At 38.0% G+C, this 21918-nt stretch overlaps 2 protein-coding genes across 3 annotated transcripts in view; both read left to right on the top strand.

Moving 5' to 3' along the window:
• Window positions 1–73: 73 nt before the first annotated feature.
• fyna (FYN proto-oncogene, Src family tyrosine kinase a) lies at window positions 74–13484 on the top strand. Of its 2 annotated transcripts, none has more exons than XM_016269673.1 (13): window positions 74–199; window positions 4302–4389; window positions 5629–5885; window positions 6447–6543; window positions 7544–7642; window positions 7826–7929; window positions 8361–8510; window positions 8599–8763; window positions 8971–9150; window positions 9493–9569; window positions 9698–9851; window positions 10534–10665; window positions 12419–13484. In XM_016269673.1, the coding sequence occupies exons 3-13, from the start codon at window positions 5639–5641 to the stop codon at window positions 12625–12627; spliced, it is 1614 nt and encodes a 537-aa protein (XP_016125159.1). In that variant the 5' UTR covers window positions 74–199; window positions 4302–4389; window positions 5629–5638; the 3' UTR covers window positions 12628–13484. The 2 variants fall into 2 exon arrangements, with proteins under 2 accessions (XP_016125159.1, XP_016125158.1); XM_016269672.1 differs by lacking the exon at window positions 74–199 and adding an exon at window positions 2978–3152.
• A 2552-nt stretch (window positions 13485–16036) lies between these two features.
• The window catches only part of LOC107583616 (titin), a 41786-nt gene continuing 35904 nt past the window's right edge, over window positions 16037–21918 (top strand). Inside the window, exons 1-2 of the mRNA XM_016269903.1 lie at window positions 16037–16239; window positions 16340–16444. Of these exons, the coding sequence (XP_016125389.1) occupies window positions 16137–16239; window positions 16340–16444 (208 nt within the window). The 5' untranslated portion in view covers window positions 16037–16136. The remainder of the gene's footprint in view (window positions 16240–16339; window positions 16445–21918) is intronic.

Here is a 21918-nt window from a genome sequence, read left to right as displayed (position 1 = left end):
AGATAATGAAATTGTTCTCTTTTGATAATGAGATGCTGGATACAACGCCCAAGTACCCCTGACGTCACCGAAGAGCTGCGTGAGCCAATCAGAGGCCTGCGTGAAGCCGGGAGGAGGGGCTACACTCACGCACTGGAGGAGGAGGAAGGGCGCGCAACCAGCAACTGGTGATTCAGAACCAATGAATCCAGTCACAAAGGTTTTGCTTTTCTTTTTATTGCTTTATTTTCTCCGTTGGTCTTTGCTGCTGTCTTAAACCTGTCTCTCAAACAACCTTTCTTTTGGTTTCTTCAAAATATGAAGGGAGAAAGCAAACAGCATAGATTTAAATGGCTGAGTATGCATTATAGGCTACCACTTAGACACTACATAGGCCAACACATAGATTTGTGAGTATTTCATTTCCAACGTTCCAACCGTGGATTACAATTTTCCAATATAAACATCCAGTCACACATTGCATGCATGATGAATTCATTCTGAGGAATCCTGGTGACCTAGATTCAGTCACAGTTTATTGTCAGCCATGACAGAGCTGTTTTGAATGCACTGAAATGGTCTAAAGTGTGCTTCACATCACCATACTAACTCACGTCACCATGGCAACTGCTCAACATCACAGCAGATTGCTCATAAACAATAATAATATTGTAAATCTGCAGTGGTGAAATATTTGTTTACGTCTGAATGAGTGAAGGATCTGCCTGAGTAATCCAGGAAATATAAGGGAAGATTTATATTGCAGACTAAGCTGATGGATGTTTTGTTAAACAGAGAAGCCCTAAAACGTTAAAGCTAATTCACTACACCAAACCGGTTTGTGCAGTCTGGACATTTATCTTTAAAAACATAAATGTATTATAAAATTAAAATAACAGGACATAAATGAATAGTAAAACAGATTTAGATTATTTTAGGGACATTGGTTACAAAAGGTTACAAAAAAACACATCGCAATATCTTTAATAGAATTTAAGGAGTGAAACCTCACAAAACATTTTGAGAAGTCAGCTATTCATAGCATGAAGTGACTCATCAAAAATCTTGATGAGTATAAATAGTAAAATATCACAAAATCTCACTACTGTTGGCTGACGCTGCAGTAACAGATGTTGATTTAGAGCGAGAGTCCACTGGCAGAGTTTCATTTTCTAATAATATTGCAAATGCTTGAAAGTCAGCCCAAACCTTGATCTGTTTTTGCTGATTACTGATTTTGAATACATCTCTAACATTGCATGTCATATACACGCTTTGCCTTTTCTTGGCAGGATAACATTAACATGTAACATGGCAGTACAATTAGTTTTTGGCATGTACCAGTGGACCTTTTCATATTTCAGAGGCTCTCAAAAGCGAAAGTCATCATAGATGGGTAAAGTTCTGGTAAACGGAAACTACAAGTCTATATTTTGCATTTGAGTTTGCCCCAATAGCAAGTCAAAAACGTTTCTATGACTTTCTAAAAGGGGTAACATTGCATGTCATATACACGCTTTGCCTTTTTTTGGCAGGATAACATTGGACATGTAACATGGCAGTACAATTAGTTTTTGGCATGTACCAGTGGACCTTTTCATATTTCAGAGGCTCTCAAAAGCGAAAGTCATCATAGATGGGTAAAGTTCTGGTAAACGGAATCTACAAGTCTATATTTTGCATTTGAGTTTGCCCCAATAGCAAGTCAAAAACGTTTCTATGACTTTCTAAAAGGGGGGGGGGTCTAGAGATTTACCCTATAACACTGGTCGAATAAAAGAAAGACACTCCCTTAGGCCATTCTAGAGTTAATTAGTTTTATGCAATTTAAAGACAACACAAAGTATAGTGTTAGAAATTGACATTAAATATAAAATGTATACATATAAAATATACAAAAAATAAAACACATTTTATACACTTGATGAACGGGGCAAATGCATCCTCAGTCTATGAAAAGGGCCCATCGTGATATATGATCATTCAGAAGAGTAGACTGGGGCTAGTTGTCAGTTTTAGTAGGCACAATCGCATTCCCAAAAAATCCATGTTCTTCTAAACCTGTATGACTTTCTTTGTTCACACCATAGACTGTAAAAAAGAGAAGATGCTAGGGAGAATTTTAGGAGAATTTTCAGCAACCGATTTTCATTCTGTCAAACATCTTCTTCTGTTTTCCACAGAATAAAGAATGGCATACAGGTTTCAAACAACATGAGGCTGGGTAAATGTTCACGAATCACAGAATTTAAATGTATGGCCAAACAATCCTTTATAAGTGATTTGAATATTTCCAACATTAGCCTACTGACAGAGAGAGAGAAAAAATACAGTTGAACACACATTGTCCTAATATTTATCTGGGTATGCTACCTAATGGAACTTGCTTTTTTAGGCTTTTCGGCTAAAAAAAATAATGAAACAGAAAAAAGTAAAATGTCAAACCAAGTTATCAAACCATTGAAAATATTATAATTACTAAGCAAAAATGTGATGACTTGCCACAACCTGACATTTATACCCTCCTCCTGAGAACACCATGCAACCTTTCAATTAAAAGATTTGCACGAGGGTGCATTTACTTTGATGATAACGAGATTTACTTTTGGCAGGCTTGACTGAAAAGTTTCACACCCAAAACGTTTCTAATTTAAGGAAATTCTCAGGAGTGTCTAGAAAAGTAGGTGTGCCTCACAACATGTGTGGATTATACATGTTTTTAAATATTTTTTTAAAACTCAGACTACACACCAAATTAATGGTGTCACAGGTTGTCGACGATTTCAGAGAGATTTGTGGAGCATGACCAGACAGTCCTTGTTTTCCTATAGTAACCACAGCTGAGCCCACGCTGCATAGTAGAAGCAAGTAAGGACCATCGAGGAGGCAAAATATGCGCACGCACGCACGCACGCACGCACGCAGGCGTCTTCTGCGCAACCCGATTGGCTGAGCGTCCTGTCAATCACACCCTCGGTCCCCAGAGAATCCGCCTCAGCAACGCCATCATCTGTTACACTCGGCGACAGGAGCAGCCTGAGCCGTCAGGGCCAATGTTGTTATTTTCATAATTCACCGAGATTTTATTCATAGAAAAAGCTGTTTGTAAATGACCTATTTTCGATTCTCTCTTTGCGGTGAAATACAAAACGCTTCAGGGGACCCCTCTCTTGGTAAGCATTTTTTTGAAGGTCTGGCGTTTTTGATGCACTTGGTGCAGCCGATTCGTTTCCAATGGATATTGTGGTTAATGGAAATGATGGGAGATGGAGGCTTTATAATGCTAGAGTGGGCGGACTAATCATAATGCTTTCGCTTTATCAGCCGCATGATATTTAGGGACGTTTAACATCGAGAACGAATGCATTTTGTGTAGGTATGGTGTGATGCTTTTGCTCCTAAGCGCTCGTCTCTGGCAGCAGGATTGATGCGCAGCAGAAAAAGCCTTATGTACACAATTGAATGGAAGAATAAGGCCTCTGTCACTGGACACTAGTCATCTTATAATAGAATGAAATCATACAATACCCTCTATCAGCGTTTACACTCTCAACACTCAAGTATTTGTGTGACTTAACGGATTTTATTTCATTTTTTGTACAATCTGTACAATCTACTATTGATTTTTCTAGTTGTTTTATGTCTGTTCGAATGTATATGCAGTGGACCTAAGGCACAAAAAGACCTTTTCTTCTCTTATTGCTTTCTTTATGCATGCAGAATGATAAATACAGGGTTAGCACCGGCATGGAAAACCTGGAAAAATCTGGGAAAGTAATAAAACGTCAAAAGTCATGGAAATGTTTCTATGTTTTGAGTCTCAGAACGTCAAATCCTCCATTTAGCAGCATTCAAATATTTTGTCTATATAAAATTATATAAATCCCTTAATTTAAGGGACTGGTTCCTGAAATCCCCCCAGCAGCAATCTCTGTAAATATATTTACGCAGTAATCATGAACAAAAAGCCTGAGTGATGAAAATGATCGGTTATTACTGACTTAATTAACATGACTCCTATATATTTTTGTCATGATGAGTATAAAATTATAAGTTTTCAACAATATAGGTACATCTGTATTCCTTAGAATATATTTTCTATAATGTCTGTGGTCGAGACACTTTTTCTTGTACAACAAAAGCATGAATGGCTCTTTCTTCTGAATTCTTTGTTTTCTGCAGAATAATTAAAGTATGTTAAAGAATGTTTAACTTATACAGACATCAGACTTTTAAGTATTCTTCAGCACAGTGTGTTATAGTTCCCCAGAAGTTGATTGCCAATAAAAAAAATGTCTTTGGCTTTTGTTTTGCCCACTCAGGCAAAGGAGCAAATCATAGATGTTTTCACATCCTCTTTAATTGAATGGAATGCGAATACTCCACTGTGGTAGCCCAGTGCTTGCCTTGGTATGTTTATTGAATATATGTTTTCGTTTACTGTCTGCATGTGTTACATTTCAAGTCTTGTCTAAACAGGCCACTTCTTTTAACATTTGTTAATATTAACATAATGTTCTACAGAATACAGTACTTGCTTTGGTTGGATAATAAGCACATTAAAGGAATAGTTCAACCAAAAATGAAAATTTGCTGAAAATTTACTCATTACATCACTTGCTCACCAATGGATCCTATGCAGTGAATGGGTGCCATTAGAACGAGAGTCCAAACAGATGATAAAACATCACAATAATCCACAAGTAATCCACATCAGTTAATGTCTCGTGAAGTGAAAAGCTGCATGTTTGTAACAAATCCATCATAAAGATGTTTTTACCTTAAAACCGCTGCTTCCGGCTAAGATACTGTACGAGTCAACTATTCAGAATATTGCTTTCTCCAGTGAAAAAGTCATCTTGTCTGAATCAGGAGAGAAGTATGCACAGATCAAACCACTGTTTATAAGAGCAAACAGTCCGAAACAGTTCTAAACTAATTTGTATGTGGATTTTGATGTGAGAATGCAAAAGAGGATAGGCCTACATTTTGTTTTACTAGAGGAAATTTTATTATGGTTTAAAGTCAGTGTTTGAAGTTGATGGTTTTATTTCTTAGTAACACAGCTTTTCACTTCACAAGACATTCATTAATAGACTGGAGTCGTGTGGATTACGTGTGGATCATTGTGATGTATTTATCAGCTGTTTGGACTTTCATGCTGACGGCACCCATTCACTGCAGAGGATCCGTTGTTGAGCAAGTGACGTAATGCAAATTTCTCCAAATCTGTTCCGATGAACAAACAAACTCATCTACATCTTGGATGGCCTGAGGGTGAATATGTTTTCAGCAAATTTTCATTTTTGGGGAACTATTTCTTTAACTAACTCAATTATCCAAATCATGCTATTTGCAAATAAGATGAAATGAATCACATATTCAGTGTCCAAATCCATTTGTTTTCTCTGTAATTACAGACTGTTTGATTAAAACCAAACGTCTTTCTGAATCACTTGTTGAATTATTTATTGATTTATGTCCATTTCAAGTAATCAATTAGGGGTATTTACTTCCAGTCAGTTGTTCTGAATATGAATCTGAATCTCCTCTTTAGTGTCTCTAATTTGATTAGATTCAAAATTAGAAATACATAAATATCAAGTCATTTTGTATGAATGTTCATTTATGCCTTTCTTCACCACAAAGAATATAGATAATGGGCTGTGTGCAATGCAAGGACAAAGAGGCAACCAAACTCACAGACGACAGAGAAACTAGCGTCTCACAGCATGCAGGATATCGATATGGGGCTGATCCGACACCTCAGCACTACCCCAGCTTTGGAGTCAACACTATACCCAACTACAACAACTTCCATGCACCTGTCAGTCAAGGAGTGACTGTGTTTGGTGGAGTGAACTCTTCTTCACACTCTGGAACACTACGATCCCGGGGTGGAACAGGTAGAACAAATGAGGGATTTGCTGTTCTAGCACTCGAACAGAAAGTGAAATATCTTTAAGCTGTCCAGAATGTTGAAGTCAATGTGACATAAAAATCACCTTTATTAACTCTCATAGTGCTCTTTCCTATTTTTACTGAGCCCGTTGGATTGGTCCTCATCATTACAAATAAAAAAAAATGTTTGTCTTTGTTAAGTCTCTGAAAAAACTTTCCTTTTTGGCTGACATCACCAAGACCCCCTTTTTTTTAGCCCCTTCCCTCTTTGCTCCATTGTGGTATTATGATTTAATCAAATCTGATTGATAAAATCAAGTCATGGCCTACATTTTTTCTCATTGAATATGCTATTTTATTTAAAAAATATTTAATAAAATTAAAATGAGTTGTGAATATCATTTAATGTTGACCGTTTCAAATAAAAATTTTAAATCTTTATAAAAAATATCCCAACAATTTCCGCTTTGGATCACATTGTACTGCACATTGTGGAGACTTTGTAATATTTCTATAAAACTGCATTGTTTTAGTAAGCTGATGTTATCTGCCATTTTATTTTGCAGGAGTAACACTCTTTGTAGCACTTTATGATTATGAAGCAAGGTCAGAGGATGACCTCAGCTTCAGGAAAGGGGAAAAGTTCCAGATTCTAAATAGCACGTAAGTTCACAGAACATATTTTAAGAGACAATAAAAAACAATGTTTCATAATCCAATCCAAAAGTATTCTTTCTGAATATTTTTTGTAATTCATTTTTCAGTAGGATGCTGTCTGAAATATTACATTTTACATTTACATTTAGTCATTTAGCAGATGCTTTTATCCAAAGCGACTTACAAATGAGGACAATAAAAGCAGTCAAAACTAACAAAAGAGCAACAATATATAAGTGCAAATGACAAGTCTCGGTTAGCCTAACGCAGTACACGTAGCAAGGTGTGTATATATATATATATATATATATATTATACACACACACACAAAGAAAAACAAGTAGATAGAATAGAAAAAATAGAAAGCTAGTCTATATTAACTAACGCTTTTGATGTACTCAACTGTTATAAAGTTTGGGGTCAGTAAGATTTGTAATGTTTTTAAAGGATGCCTATTTTGCTCATCAAGGCTGCATTTATTTGATCAATAATACAGTAAAAACTGTAATATTGTGCTTTTTAAAAAAATGTAATTTAATCTTGTGATGTCAAAGCCATAAAAAAGTCTTCAGTGGCACATTATTCTTCAGAAATTATTTTAATATACTAATATGGTGTTCAAGAAACATTGAATATTATTATCAATATTTTCAACATGTTTTTCACCATTGTGCTGCGCAATATTTTTGTGAAAACCGTAATACATTTTTCTAGGATTCTTTGATGAACAGAAAGTTCAAAAGAACAACATTTATACATTTATATATAAACCTTTTGTTACATTATAAATTTAATGCATCCTTGCTGAATAAAAATAATTTAATTTCTTTAAGAAAAAATCTTTCTGACCCCAAACGAATGGTATTGTATCTGTACTTTGCCTTTTAAATTAGATTTTATATGTGCATTATGGTACAGTCAGTTTCCTTCTCAATAACTGAAATTTGACCCAATAGAAATGTATTCATTGTTTATTTGTTCTCTTGCTCCTGTTGCTGTATATCAGGGAAGGAGACTGGTGGGAGGCTCGCTCTCTCACTACAGGTGGAACTGGATACATACCCAGTAATTATGTGGCTCCAGTAGACTCCATACAGGCAGAAGAGTAAGTTCGGTTTTAGTTCTAAAATAGACGAAAGTTAAATATAAATAGGAAGACTATCCAGAAGAACAATGTCTGTTATTTGCATTACTCCTAGTAGTATTTTCATTGGGGCAAGGGCAATAACATAACTTTGTAATGTGGTCATACTGTTAACCAAACCAAACACTGTGTATCCCTTTGTAGTTGGTATTTTGGAAAACTTGGCCGTAAAGATGCAGAACGGCAACTCTTGTCAAATGGAAATCCCAGAGGCACTTTCCTTATAAGGGAGAGTGAGACCACGAAAGGTAATTTGCTGTGAAGCTACCATTCGCAAGTGTGGGGTCAGTAAAACATTTTATCATACTGTTTTCTATGTTAATATATTTTAATGTTTTAATGATGGCAAAGCTGAATTTTCATCTGCCATTCAGTGTCACATAAGTCTTTCAAAATCATTCTAATATTCTGATTTGGTGCTCAAGAAACATTTCATATTATCATCAAATTTAAAAACAGCTGTGCTGCTTAATTTTTTTGTGGAACTTGTGATAGGATTCTTTGATGAATAGAAAGTTTAAAAGAGCAGCATTTGAAATAAAAACCTTTTGTAACATTTTTAATGTCGTTACTGTCACTTTTGATCAATTTGATGCATCCTTGCTGGACAAAAGTGCTAATTTCTTTCCACAAAATAAACCTTCTAATCTAATTGTCTGTTCGCTCATATTTATTCTAGGAGCATATTCATTGTCCATACAGGACTGGGATGAAACTAAAGGCGACCACGTGAAGCACTACAAGATCCGCAAATTGGACAATGGAGGATATTACATCACCACTAGAGCTCAATTTGAAACTCTGCAGCAGCTTGTGCACCATTATTCTGGTAAATCTGCATTGAATGCAAAATGCAAAAATGAATCCATCTTAAATGATTTACTAACAGTATAATCTGTTAACATATCTGCATTCAGCCCGGGCTGCAGGACTTTGTTGCCGTTTAATAGTCCCATGCCATAAAGGCATGCCCCGCCTTGCTGACCTGTCTGTCAAAACCAAAGATGTATGGGAGATCCCACGGGAGTCACTTCAGCTCATCAAACGATTGGGGAATGGACAGTTCGGAGAGGTCTGGATGGGTAAGAGATTAGTTTAACCACATGCCCAATAAAAGAGTTTGATATCCATACATTACTTATAATTCCAGGGGTATAAATCTAGGCCTGTCAGTAAGGCAGAGAACATTTCCTCTCATCAAAAGAAAGCCAGCTGTCTTGGAAGGGGTTATGTGTGATTCCTTTCAAGGGCTGTGTGACTCACTATGAAATCTCGTCTCTGAATGGCAGGCAGTTGGAATGGCAATACTAAAGTGGCAGTGAAGACCTTGAAACCAGGCACAATGTCCCCAGAGTCGTTCCTGGAGGAGGCTCAGATAATGAAGAAACTGAGGCATGACAAGCTAGTGCAGCTTTATGCGGTCGTCTCTGAAGAACCCATCTACATTGTGACAGAATATATGAGCAAAGGTAAGAACAGATTTTGCAAACAGAAGTGCTAAATAAATGCTGCTCTTTTGAACTTTCTTTTCATCAATGAATCCTGAAAAATGTATCACGGTTTCCACAACAATATTAAACAGCACAACTGTTTTCAACACTGATTAAAAGAAATGTGTCTTGAGCACCAAATCAGCATATTAGAATGATTTCTAAAGAATCATGTGACACTGAAGACTGGAGTAATGATGCTGGAAATTCCAAATTTTAAAATTACATTTATTTGAAATTGAAATAATATTTCACAATATTACTGTTATACCTCCAAAGAAATCACACAGGTTTGTTCACATGTATACTGATTGTCTTCAGGAAGCCTGCTGGATTTCTTGAAGGATGGTGAAGGACGTGGGCTTAAATTGCCAAATTTAGTGGACATGGCCGCTCAGGTTAGTAAAATGTTTTGATACCCATAATAGATTAAGGTATCTGGTTTCAGTAAGCACTTATTTGACTATAGGATATTTAAATACTTATTATAAACATTTAAATCATTGCTCCCGCACTTGTCTTCTAGGTTGCTGCAGGCATGGCTTACATTGAAAGGATGAACTACATCCACAGAGATCTGCGGTCTGCCAATATACTTGTTGGTGACAGCTTAGTGTGCAAGATTGCAGATTTTGGACTGGCCAGACTAATAGAGGACAATGAATACACAGCACGACAAGGTGAGAGTTACACTCCCAAATCAGGCTTAGCTGCTGTCTTCATAGGTTTAATCAACCCTCTATGGTACAGTGTTGCCATATGGCAACATCCTTTTTCTTCAGTTTACAGTTTACTCTGTCAATTCAGAAAAAAAGTACATTGCATTATTGGAGTTAAAAGATCAGAGTTTGTAAAAACCAGTAATATGTTGGTTTTAAGTCATGATGTAAGTGTTGCTCAAATTTCTGTACATTTCCTTCTGTGTCTGTATATTTTTTGGCATTGTTTATTATTAAAATGTTTTATAAGGATCACAGTCTAGCGTAGTTTTACAGAAAATATTAATGTTACCATATGGCAAGTGTTGAACATTTGAACTGCAAAAATGTATTTGTTCACTGGGCATTTCCTCGTTTTAATATTGGCATCACGCATATTACTGTGTTGTATGTTATTTATGTATTGTAAGTGTTTGTAGTAAAATGTTGAGTTGCATATGAAGACATTTCAACATGGCAGCCTCTCAAATGGGGATGACGTTGCTATACAGATCATATAACATATGACTGTGCTGTGTTTTATCTACTTATGTTTGTTTCCTTATGCACATATTTAAATCTGTAATTTCCCTGGGAACGTTGCCCAATTCACAAGTAGGCCACATTTCGAGATCAGATCCATAAATCCAGTGTTCTGTTGTAGGTGCCAAGTTCCCAATCAAGTGGACGGCTCCAGAGGCAGCACTCTACGGAAGGTTTACCATCAAGTCAGATGTGTGGTCATTTGGAATACTTCTCACAGAGCTGGTCACCAAAGGACGCGTGCCCTATCCAGGTGAGATCTGATGGTAGAAGGTACATTTTTAGGCCATTAACACTGACAGCAACTGGCTAAAATTTCATCAGTTAAACAGACTAAAATTTAATCGCAATTTTTCAAAGACAGTTTGCTATTTGATGCAAGATTAATTCTTAAAGGTATAATTTACTCAGAATTCTGTCATTGTTTACTAACCCACATGTCATTGCAAGCCTGTATGAACACAAAAATGTCTCTTGTGTTTTTTTTCCTTACAGTGAAAGTCAGTGGGGTCCAATGTTGTTTTGGACTCCATAGACTTACATTGTATGGACAAAAGCAGAAACATTCAAAATATCCCTTTTTGTGTTCAGCAGCAGAAAGAAAATCTTGCCGATTTGGAACCTTTTGTGGTTAAATTATGCCTTTAAAGGGGTAATTCACCACTTGCTCTCTCATGTTGTTCCAAACCTATAAGTCTTTGGTTAATCTTTGAAACACAAATTAAGATATTTTTAATGAAACCTGAGAGGTTTCTGTACCCCCGTTTAAAGTCCCGTCCAAAAAGTCCAAAACTTATCAGATCCAAAAAGGTCATAAAGGCACTGTAAAACAAATCCATATAAAAGTCTTGTGAAGAGATACAATCTCTGTATTTGATGAGCAGATTTTAATTTAGGCTAAACAATGATCGGCACACAGAGCACGTCACATATGGTAAACACGGAAGTTCAAATATGCATGTGTGATGTACGAGAACTAATAAAGTTTGTTGTAGCGGGAAACATATGCATTACCAAATGTGATGCGCTCTGTGCATGTCTGTTTACATGTGAATTAAAGCCTAAATGAAATCTGTTCATCATATAAAGTGGTCATATCTCTCTTCACAAGACTTTAATTAAACTGCTCAATTCATATGGATTCATTTTATGATGCCTTTATGACAATTTTGAATCTTCAACATTTATACTAAATGCATAAATGTAATGTAAATATAATGTAAAAGTATTGGTTACCTGGACTTTCAGCGGAAGGACAGAAACCTCTCAGGTTTATTAAATATATCTTAATTTGTGTTTTGAAGATTAGCCAAGGGGTTATGTGTTTGGAACGACATGAGGGTGAGTTCCACACCCATGACAGAATTAAAGTAGTGCTGTCAAATGATTAATCGCGATTAATCGCATCCAAAATAAAAGTTTTTGTTTACATAATATACAGTATGTGTGTGTACTGTGCATTTTTATTATGTATATATAAAACACAAGCAGACCGTATATATTTTGAAAATATTTACATGTATTTACATGTATATATTTATATTCATATAATTTATATTATATATAAATATATTTAATATATAAACATAACATATTTTTCTTAAATATATACGTGCAAGTGTGTGTATTTATAAATATACACAGTGCACAAACATATATTATGTAAACAAAAACTTTTATTTTGGATGCAATTAATCGCGATTAATCATTTGACAGCACTAAATTAAAGGCATAGTTTACCCAAAAAGTTCCAAACCTGTAAGATTATCTTTCTTCTGATGAACACAAAAGAAGATATTTTGAATGTTTAAACTGTTTTTGTCCGTACAATGTCTATGGGGTACAAAACAACACTTTTCACTTTCACTTTTTGGGTGAACTATCCCTTTAAGAGCTTGAATAAATGAATGAAGTACAACTCAGCATCATACAGGAATTTAAGGGCCCCACAGCTTTTTTTTTCTTTCCCCGAGTTAAAGAGCACATGCTTTGCATTTGTCCCTCAGGCATGAACAACCGAGAAGTCTTGGAGCAAGTAGAGCGTGGTTACAGGATGCCCTGCCCCCAGGACTGTCCCAGCTCCCTGCACGAGCTCATGCTCCAATGCTGGAAGAGGGACCCCGAGGAACGGCCCACCTTTGAGTATCTGCAAGCCTTCCTGGAGGATTACTTCACTGCCACTGAACCACAATACCAACCCGGGGACAACCTCTAAACATGGAGCTCCTGCAGAGTGGAGAGTATGCCACAATAGACTGCCCTTCAAAAGACTGATCGAAAGAGCGTTTGATGAGAAAAGCTTCCAAGTTTTGTGCCATCTCGACCCAATGTCTGACACAATTCATCTTCCATTGAAAAAAGGACATGCAGTCGCATTATATTTGTCAGTAAAGCCAAAAATAGTGTTCTGGGGAGACACATCAGTCACGATTAATGATAAGAATGGCTTGTTTGTATGTAGTGTAAATAGTGTGTTTAGTTTTCCCTCGTATTCGGCTTGTTTTATTACTTTTTATAATGCTGTTTTGCGTTCTTATCCTGCCGAGAAAGTCGACGCTGTGAGGAAAGCATGCTCAACATGCATCAACCGTTTTGAGATTTACAATGATTCTGGAAATCATTCCTAGACACTTCCAGTAAGATGTTGACCAGCCTCTTTTAAATATTAAAGGAACTCTGTCAATTGTATATTAAAATAACTGTACGTGTCAAAACACTCCCTTTTAGCCGAGACATACAGCAGTGCATAGGTAGCATTTCTGACACATCATTGTGACTTTCACAGAAGGTAATGATGTCTGAACTGGTTTTAGTGATTTTGCTGGGCCTAATTATTTTGCAGCTGCTTTCAGCAAGCGCTCAATGTCTTTCTTTTGTTTTCTGCTTCTTAGAATGAGTGCATTTTCTATTTAGTCACTTTGGATTAACAATAGAGCAGTGTATGTATCAGAATAGTACGAGACCAAGTGGGCATTATGCTTGACCATACTTGCATCTTTCCTGCAAATAAGATAAAATGACTGCTAACATCCTTACTGTTGTGAGAGAAAATAAAAAAGTCCATTAAATGTATCTCACAAGATCATGCATTATAAAATAACACGACTAAATGCGTAGAGAAATATTATGAAATGATAGAATTTCACTCAAGGTAACTCATTGCTGGTCTGCCTTGTTTTTTGCCCCTCATTTTGTCCTTCGTGATAAAATGACATGTTTGAATATTCATTATTGGGTCATTCTTTACTTTTTATGAGCCATACTTCAGGAGCAGTTACTCACCTACTCTTCACAACTATAGTGTTGATTTCAGTCAATATTTTGGGGTTCAGTTGAAGATCTGCTTTTATCTGGGCCTATAATTTAAATTATGTGCTGCATTTGTGTTAAAATCCAACCTCATGTTTTTCACATTTATTTTTGTACCATCTATATTTGGATTAATTCATAAATATTGTGTTTATTTAAATGCTTTGTTTCATTTATGCACAAACATTTTTAGAATAAAGTGTCATTCAAATACATTTCTTTCAACCTTTGGTTTTTTCATCTATCATCAAATTATAATTGAGTATCTTTTGTGTTAAGATCATTTTGCAGGTACTTCAGGATTTAAAATTTCTGTCAAAATTGAAAACTTCTAGATTTAACATTTGCAATGGTGGTCTTAAACAAATTCATGTTTATGCGTTAATACACATTTTAGAATCTAAATTATCAAAAGAAAAGTACTTATTATTTTGATTTAATTATTCAATGCAATGACCATTAAAAAGTTTGGGGTTGGTAAGATTTGTTAATGTTTTTATAAAACATAAAAATAACACTAATATTGTGAAATACTAATACAGTTTAAAGTAACTGTTTTCTATTTTAATATATTTTAAAATGTAATTTATTCCCGAGATGGCAACCTGAATTTTCAGCATCATTACTACAGTCTTCAGTGTCACATGATCCTTCAGATATCATTCTAATATGCTCAAGAAAGATTTCTTATTATAATCAATGTTGAAAACAGTTCTGCAGTTTTTTTTCAACATTCTTTGATGAATAGAAAGTTCAAAAGGACAGCATTTGTTATTAATTAATTATATTTGCATTATATTTAAATACATATTTAATTAAATATTTTTTTACATATATGAAAATCTCTACATTTTTAATTAATTAAATAGTTTAATATTAAATAATACATTATTATATTAATATTAAATATTTCAAATATTTATATATTAATGTCTTTAAATGGTAAAAGTCTGTCATTTTTTGATTAATTTAATGCTTCCTTGTTGAATGAAAATATAAATTTCTTAAAAAACAAACAAACCTTGAATCACAATAAATGCTGTTGTGGTACCATATCAGACAGCTCAGTTGATCTATGTAGCCTATGTCACAAACAGATTTTAATCTGCTGAAACAAATTATATGCTGTACTAATAACATTTATGTATCTTATATATTTGAGATTAATACAGAGAAGTCCATAATTAACTTAAAATAATTCATAACCTCAGAAGTGTGTAATTTATTTAGATTTATCAATGCAATGAAATTTCTCTTCATCGAAGTATTCTGAAAAAAAATATGTATCACAGTTTACACAAAAAACATTAAACAGACAGCACAACTGTTTTTAATATTGTTAATAAAAATGTATGTTATTTGAGCACCAAATAAGCATATCTGAAACAAATTATATGCTGTACTAATAACATTTATGTATCTTATATATTTGAGATTAATACAGAGAAGTCCATAATTAACTTAAAATAATTCATAACCTCAGAATTTATTTAGATTTATCAATGCAATGAAATTTCTCTTCATCGAAGTATTCTGAAAAAAAATATGTATCACAGTTTACACAAAAAATGTTAAACTGACAGCACAACTGTTTTTAATATTGTTAATAAAAATGTATGTTATTTGAGCACCAAATAAGCATATTGATATATGATGACCATAGGATGATATATGATTTCTGAAGGATCATCATGTGACATTGAGGACTGGAGTAAAGGCTGCTCAAAATTCAACCATTGCCATCACAGGAATACACATTTTAAAATATATTAAATGATAAAACAGTTATTTAACATTGTAATAATATATCACAATATTACTGTTTTATTGTAATTTTGATCAAATAAATGCAGCCTTAGTGAGCATAAGGAACTTCTTCCAAAAACATTATAAAATACCGACCCCAATTTTTTAACTTGTCACATTTTGGTGAATCTAGCAAACGTGATCAATTTTTGCAATATTAAGACTTTATTAATAATTAGCTTCTTTGTTTAGTTCATGATGTCATTAAACTCAAGCAGCAGGGAGAAAATAACACAAGATGGAGAAGCAGTTTATTCTTGCAAGCGTGAAGTCAGTCATGCATCTTGCTTTTAATGCAAGAGAACAGCTGTAACAAATATCATGTTGTTATGGTGCTGTACTTACTGTACATAGAAATAAAGAACAATGTAGAAATATGGAAAGTATTTAGAATATATGAACACAAGTAATAAAAAAAGAGACATTTAGGTAACATTTTCCAATTTTTTGACATTTAGGAGCAATGTTTGCTATACAGGTATATGTGTAAATTCATCCATATTTACAGGTCCCGCTGTGAAGCCCATCCCTCCCACTGGTGTAGATGCCCCGGCTAGGGCAGTGCACCCAGACTTACTTACAGCCCGGAGCCATGGATTTTTAAGAATCATGAATCGCCCGGCACAATATGTGGTTATCATCACACTTCTGATCTCTTGGTCAATAGCAGGTGTTGTCATGTTTGACTTTGTCAGTGACGATCAGATTGCAAGTAAGTTTTAAATAGGCCTAATTCATTTTCACAGTTCCTATTTGATTTACTCTTGTGCTGTTGTTGGATTTGTTGGGTTCACTCTGAATTGTTTTTATAGGCATCCAAGATTTCGGCTCTGATCCAGTGCTAGCAGTGAACAAAGCCATTGAAGTCATTGAAAACAGGATAAACCATATGAATGATATGTTTAATGATGCTCAAGGTATGCTTTCACAACACACAAATAGTTTATTTTATCTTTAAAATATCACTATGCTTTTCTGGGCAATTACAATTAGATACTAAAACTTTCAGTCTTCAAAAAAGGTGCCAAAATGCATCATAGCTACAAGTAGTCTAAACGACTATTACTAACATGCTATATTTGAACTGTTCTGAAGTTATTCAGTAGTTTTGTGTGAAAAAAAGACCGTCATTATTAAAAAAAATCTTAATATCCAGTGAGTTGTCTGGGACCGGATCATTGAATCTGTGAGTTGGACTCGAGAACTGGATCAATCTGATTCACGAACAATTCAGACCGTATCAAACGATTTGCAAAAAGATTAAACTCATAATGATTAATTCATGAATCGGCCATCGCTCATTCACAGGAACGTACCTGTTAGCTAAATCTAAATGATTTTGATTTTGATCTTGATCTCTTCCTCACACAAAACTATTACGTGGCTTGGAATATAGTGCAGGAGTATTATTGAGCACTTTTTGATACTTTTATAATGCTCTTTGTATTTTTTGAAAGACAGTTTCATTATAATTGAATATACTTGTGTTTTGTGGAAGAATGGTGAGTAAATTAAAGGGTTACTCCACCCCAAAATGAACATTTTGTCATTAATTACTAACACTCATGTCGTTCCAAACTCATAAGACCTCCGTTCATCTTCGGAACACAAATTAAGATATTTTTGATGCATTCTGCATCAAACAGCCGCACCACACGGATACGTTGTTTTCGTTCAAATCCAAGCCTAAATAAACATAGAAAACACTCTGGTTATTGACGTAACCTCGGTTCCCTGAGATAAGGGAACCAGCGTTGTGTGAGATGCTAAGGGGAAAACTCCTGTTTTACTCTGTACTGAAGCCTGATTAGTTCAAGTTTGTGTAGCTGCACAAACCATTGGAGCTTTAGCCCACCAGAAAGGGCGGAGCCGACCCTTATATAAGTCGGCTCAGAGACCCATTCATCAGATCATTTGACTGAAACGACAGTCATTGATTCGCGTGCAGCTTATAGTGCTGCTAGTGACGCAGCGCTCGTTCCCTTATCTCATGGAACCAAGGTTACGTCAGTAACGCATCCAATAACAACACGCTATGAGCAGATACAGGACGTCCTGCTCTGCAAGCCCAGTCTCGGAGCACTAATAAGGACCCCTGAGAACATGAGCACATTGTGCCCCAAGCTAATGGCTGAGAAGCACTAATATAACCAGCTTCGCCCAAGAGGGAGAGTGGTACATTAAACTGAAAGAACTCACGCCTGTAAAGCAGGGATGTCTAAGTTATTGAATCTGGCAAATGTGGACGGCGATGACCAGATCTTCACAGATCTCACCGATAGAAATTCCGCTGGACCATGCCCAGGAGGAGGCCATCCCTCAAGTGGAATGGGCCCTTACACCTATAGGGCACTGCAAGCCTTCTGAGGTGTAAGCCAAGGCTATCGCATCAACGATCCAGCGAGAAAGTCGCTGCTTTGTGGCCGGCAGTCCTTTATGGCGACCTCCAAAGCAAACAAAAAGCTGCTCTGAGCATTTTCGGACCCAGCTCACCATCTGCAACGGAGAGTGCCAATAGGGAGATCACCTGAGCTCTGAATGGAGTTGAGAGCACTTTAGGAACATAACCATGTCTTGGTTTTAGAATGACTTTACAGTCATTAGGCCCAAACTCAAGACATGAGGCGCTGATTGACAGTGCTTGCAAGTAACCCACTCGCTTAACCGACGCCAAGGCAAGGAGGAGGACAGTTTTAAACGATAAGGGCCGCAAATCAGCCAAACTGAGCGGCTCGAAGGGGGGCCTTCTCAGGGCCCGCAGGACATCCCAAGATGGCACAGTCTGAGGGCAAGGAGGATTCAGCCTCCGTGCACCCTTCAAGAACTTAACGATCAGGTCGTTTCTGCCGATCGATTGGCCAGCTTCGAGGGAATGGTTCTCTGCGATAGCTGCCACATACACTTTGAGCGTGGAGGGGGCGCACCCCTTATCCAGCAGCTCTTGTAAAAAGGTTAGCACATGGGACACGTCACATGATATCGGGTCCAATCTTCGTGCAGAACACCAGTTAAGGAAGACCATTTTAGGCTGTAAAGTAGACGACGCTCTTGCCTCCAAAATGGTATTGCTTGCTTTCGCTGGGAGCTGATTAAGCTCCCGTCGATGCACCATATATGAAGGCTCCAGCCGGGTATGCCAAATCATGCCTTTCGCCTGCGAGAGAAGGTTCCTCCTCAGCGGAATGGGCCACGGGGCTGCTGCTGAGAGCTGCACTGGCTCTGGGAACCAGGCCTGGTTCCTCCAGAGCGGGGCCACCAGGAGGAGAGAGCACTTGGTCTCCCTGACCCGCTTGATGACCTGTGGAATCAGGGCGATTGGGGGAAATGCGTATAGGCAAGCACTGGGCCAGTCGTGGGTCAGAGCATCTCGCTGTATCGAGAAGTATGTTGGGCAGTGAGAGTTGTCTTCTGAGGCAAAGAGGTCAACCTCTGCCCTGCCGAAGACTGACCAGATCTCTTGAACCGTTTGAGGGTGTAGCGCCCATTTGCCCGGGGCTACCTTGCCTCTGGACAGCATTTCTGCGCCAAGGTTAAATCTGCCAAGCACATGAACCACCCTGTAATGGGGGGCTATGTGGATGTGAAAGTATGCATCTTTCAGATCCACTGTCAAAAACCACTCCTCGGGGCAAATGTGCACAATGTTCTGTTTGATAGTTAACATCTTGAACGACCTTTATTGTATGTGGGTCCGCTATTGTACGTGACCTGCTGGAAACGAAACTCCATTGCTCAGAGGTGCTTGGAGGGATGTAGGATGAAAGCGAGCTGTTTTGCGGGGCGTCCGAGGCGAGAACAGAGCCCCTCCTCTTCCTCTCTTGCGCATTAGGACGCATCAAGTCCAGCACAACTCGTGGGCGGGGACCTTGACGCTTCGGAAAGGGGAAGCGTTTCGCCGTCCGGGGGCGCTGCTGCAGCCCAGGTTCAGATTTCCGTTGAGGCTGAGGCTGAGGCTGCGCTGGCTTTGCAGGATGAGTGGCGGGATTCTTCGGGCAGCCCGCAGCCACGGGGCCAGGGCGCTTGGGGTGGAAGTGACGCAGCGCCTGCAATGATTCTGAGCCTCTGCAAACCTTTCTGCAAACCCGTCCACAGTGGGGCCGAACAGGCCCTACGGCGAGACCAGTGAGTCGAGAAAAGCCATTCTTCTCAGCGTCCCTGATCTCAGTGAGGTTTAACCAGAGGTGGCGCTGCAGCACCCCCAAACTGGCCATGGTCTTGCCGATTGCCTGTGCCGTTGCTTTCGTGGCGCGCAGAGCCAGGTCTGTTGCTTTGCGCAGCTCTTTGAAAGCCTCCTGGTGTTCTTGACCAGACTCGTCCATACTGCGGAGAAGCTTGGCTTGAAACACTTGGAGAACCACTATTGTATGCAGTGCTGACCCTGCCCTGCTGAACGGGGCGGGGCGTTGGCGAGAGGACTGTTGATGGCTTCCCGGCAGGTACCACTCGTCTAACAGGGCGTGGGGGGGGGCTTTTCCGGAGCCGACCACTCAAGGCCTTCGACAGGATGCGGATGAGTTTGGCGTCTGGTTTCGGCCTCAGAGTTTGAGAAGGGGGAAGGACTTTGGGCTCTCCTCCAGAATCTCCCCACTCTTCTGCATCAGACGCTGCCAAGGACATGGAGTTGTCGGCGATAACGTCCTCGATAATGATGGCCTCTTCATATGCGCCAAAAGTGTTTTTTAGGTGAATGAAGCTTTGGACGTCATAGATCATGTGCTTTTCTCAAAACTAATTAAACTCCGATACAGTGCTTCAGTGTGAAATGTGTTTTTTTTTTTTTATACAAGCTTCGAAGCTTCGTTGTTGAACATAAAATCACTAGCGTTCAGTGGATACAAAATTGCGCTACGGTGACGCGGAAGAGACGATTTGTTGAATAAAGTTGTTATTTTTGTTTTCTTTGCGTACAAAAAGTATTCTCATAGCTTCGTAAAATTACGGTTGTGCCCGTGATGTCACATGGATTATTTTACCTTCATCTCCGTACGTTTCTGGACATTGATCGTGTTACTTACATTGCTGTCTATGGGAGGGTCAGAGAGCTCTCAGAATGCATAAAAAATATCTTAATTTGTGTTCCGAGGCCTTGCGGGTTTGGAACGACATGAGGGTGAGTAATTAATGACAACAGTTTCATTTTGGGGTGGAGTAACCCTTTAAAGGGGTCATATGATGCTGCTAAAAAGAACACTATTTTGTGTATTTGGTGAAATGAAATGTGTTTATGCAGTTTAAGGTTAAAAAAATACATAATTTTCCACATACTGTACATTATTGTTTCTCCTCTATGCCCCGCCTTTCTGAAACGTGTCAATTTTTACAAAGCTCATCGGTCTGAAAAGCGAGGTGTGCTCTGATTGGCCAGCTATCCAGTGCGTTGTGATTGGCCCAATACCTCAAGCATGTGACGGAAATGTTACACCCCTTACCATATTGTGATGCCCTGTCCGGCCGGAGCGTAACATAAAACCATGACTGCATTTGTGATCGGAGAAATGACAAACAACAAGTGCTACTCTACACTGCCAAAACCTTGCGTTTGAATCGTCAGTGGCAAATTCTTTAAATATAAAAACCTACTTACAGTCTGTGAGTCAGAACAGCCGGCATTGTAGTCTACTCTACCAGGATCAGGAAACAGTCCTACATTAAATGCACTGGACACATCTGAATATTTGGGTTAAACTGTTCTGGAACAGTGTTGTAAATACAACTTAACCACTGAATTCTAGTCGTGTCCTCTTTAGGAAGTCCAAACAATGTAGTTTCGAAAAAGCGGCACACACCACAGCCTTGAGTGAGCGGAGGCCGGAGGCCTAGAGTGAGCCGCGGCCTAGAGTGAGCGGAGGCCGGCTTGAGTGAGCAGAGGCGGGCGGGCTTGAGAACGGCGCGGCCAGTGGATTCGACGAAGGAGCGTCCGGCGGGCTTGTGGCAACCACATGTGACGACCCCGGGCTGGACTCTGCTTCGTCCACGGAGAAAGCCAATCTGGCGATCGACAGCACAAAGTTGATGTATTTCCTCAGCGACCAGCACGGATCAGCTCCAGCTTTTGGAAGGCCAACCAAAGTAGTTTCGCTTTCACAACGAAACACAGCGCCTAGAAATAAGAAATAAAAAGTACACAGAATAAAAGTTATGCCTTCTTTCTTTGCGTGAACATTTGGGTGGTGTAATGCAAATCTTCCACCATCATGACGTAGACATGTGGGGGCGTGTTAGAACGAGCCATTTTAGGTAGGCGTGGTTGACTCTTAACTTTTATAAAGAATATCTCTTTGGATTTGAGACTTTAGTCTTTGCAACTTTACAGATCTTCTTTATGCACCAAGAGCTTGTAACACTCCAAAGAGAAAGGAAAAATTTAAATCGCATCATATGACCCCTTTAA

This window comes from Sinocyclocheilus grahami, unplaced genomic scaffold (assembly GCF_001515645.1).
Source record: "Sinocyclocheilus grahami isolate Dianchi unplaced genomic scaffold, SAMN03320097.WGS_v1.1 scaffold54.1, whole genome shotgun sequence".
Classification (NCBI taxonomy): Eukaryota; Metazoa; Chordata; class Actinopteri; order Cypriniformes; family Cyprinidae; genus Sinocyclocheilus; species Sinocyclocheilus grahami.
This window is presented reverse-complemented; position numbering and strand designations above follow the sequence as displayed.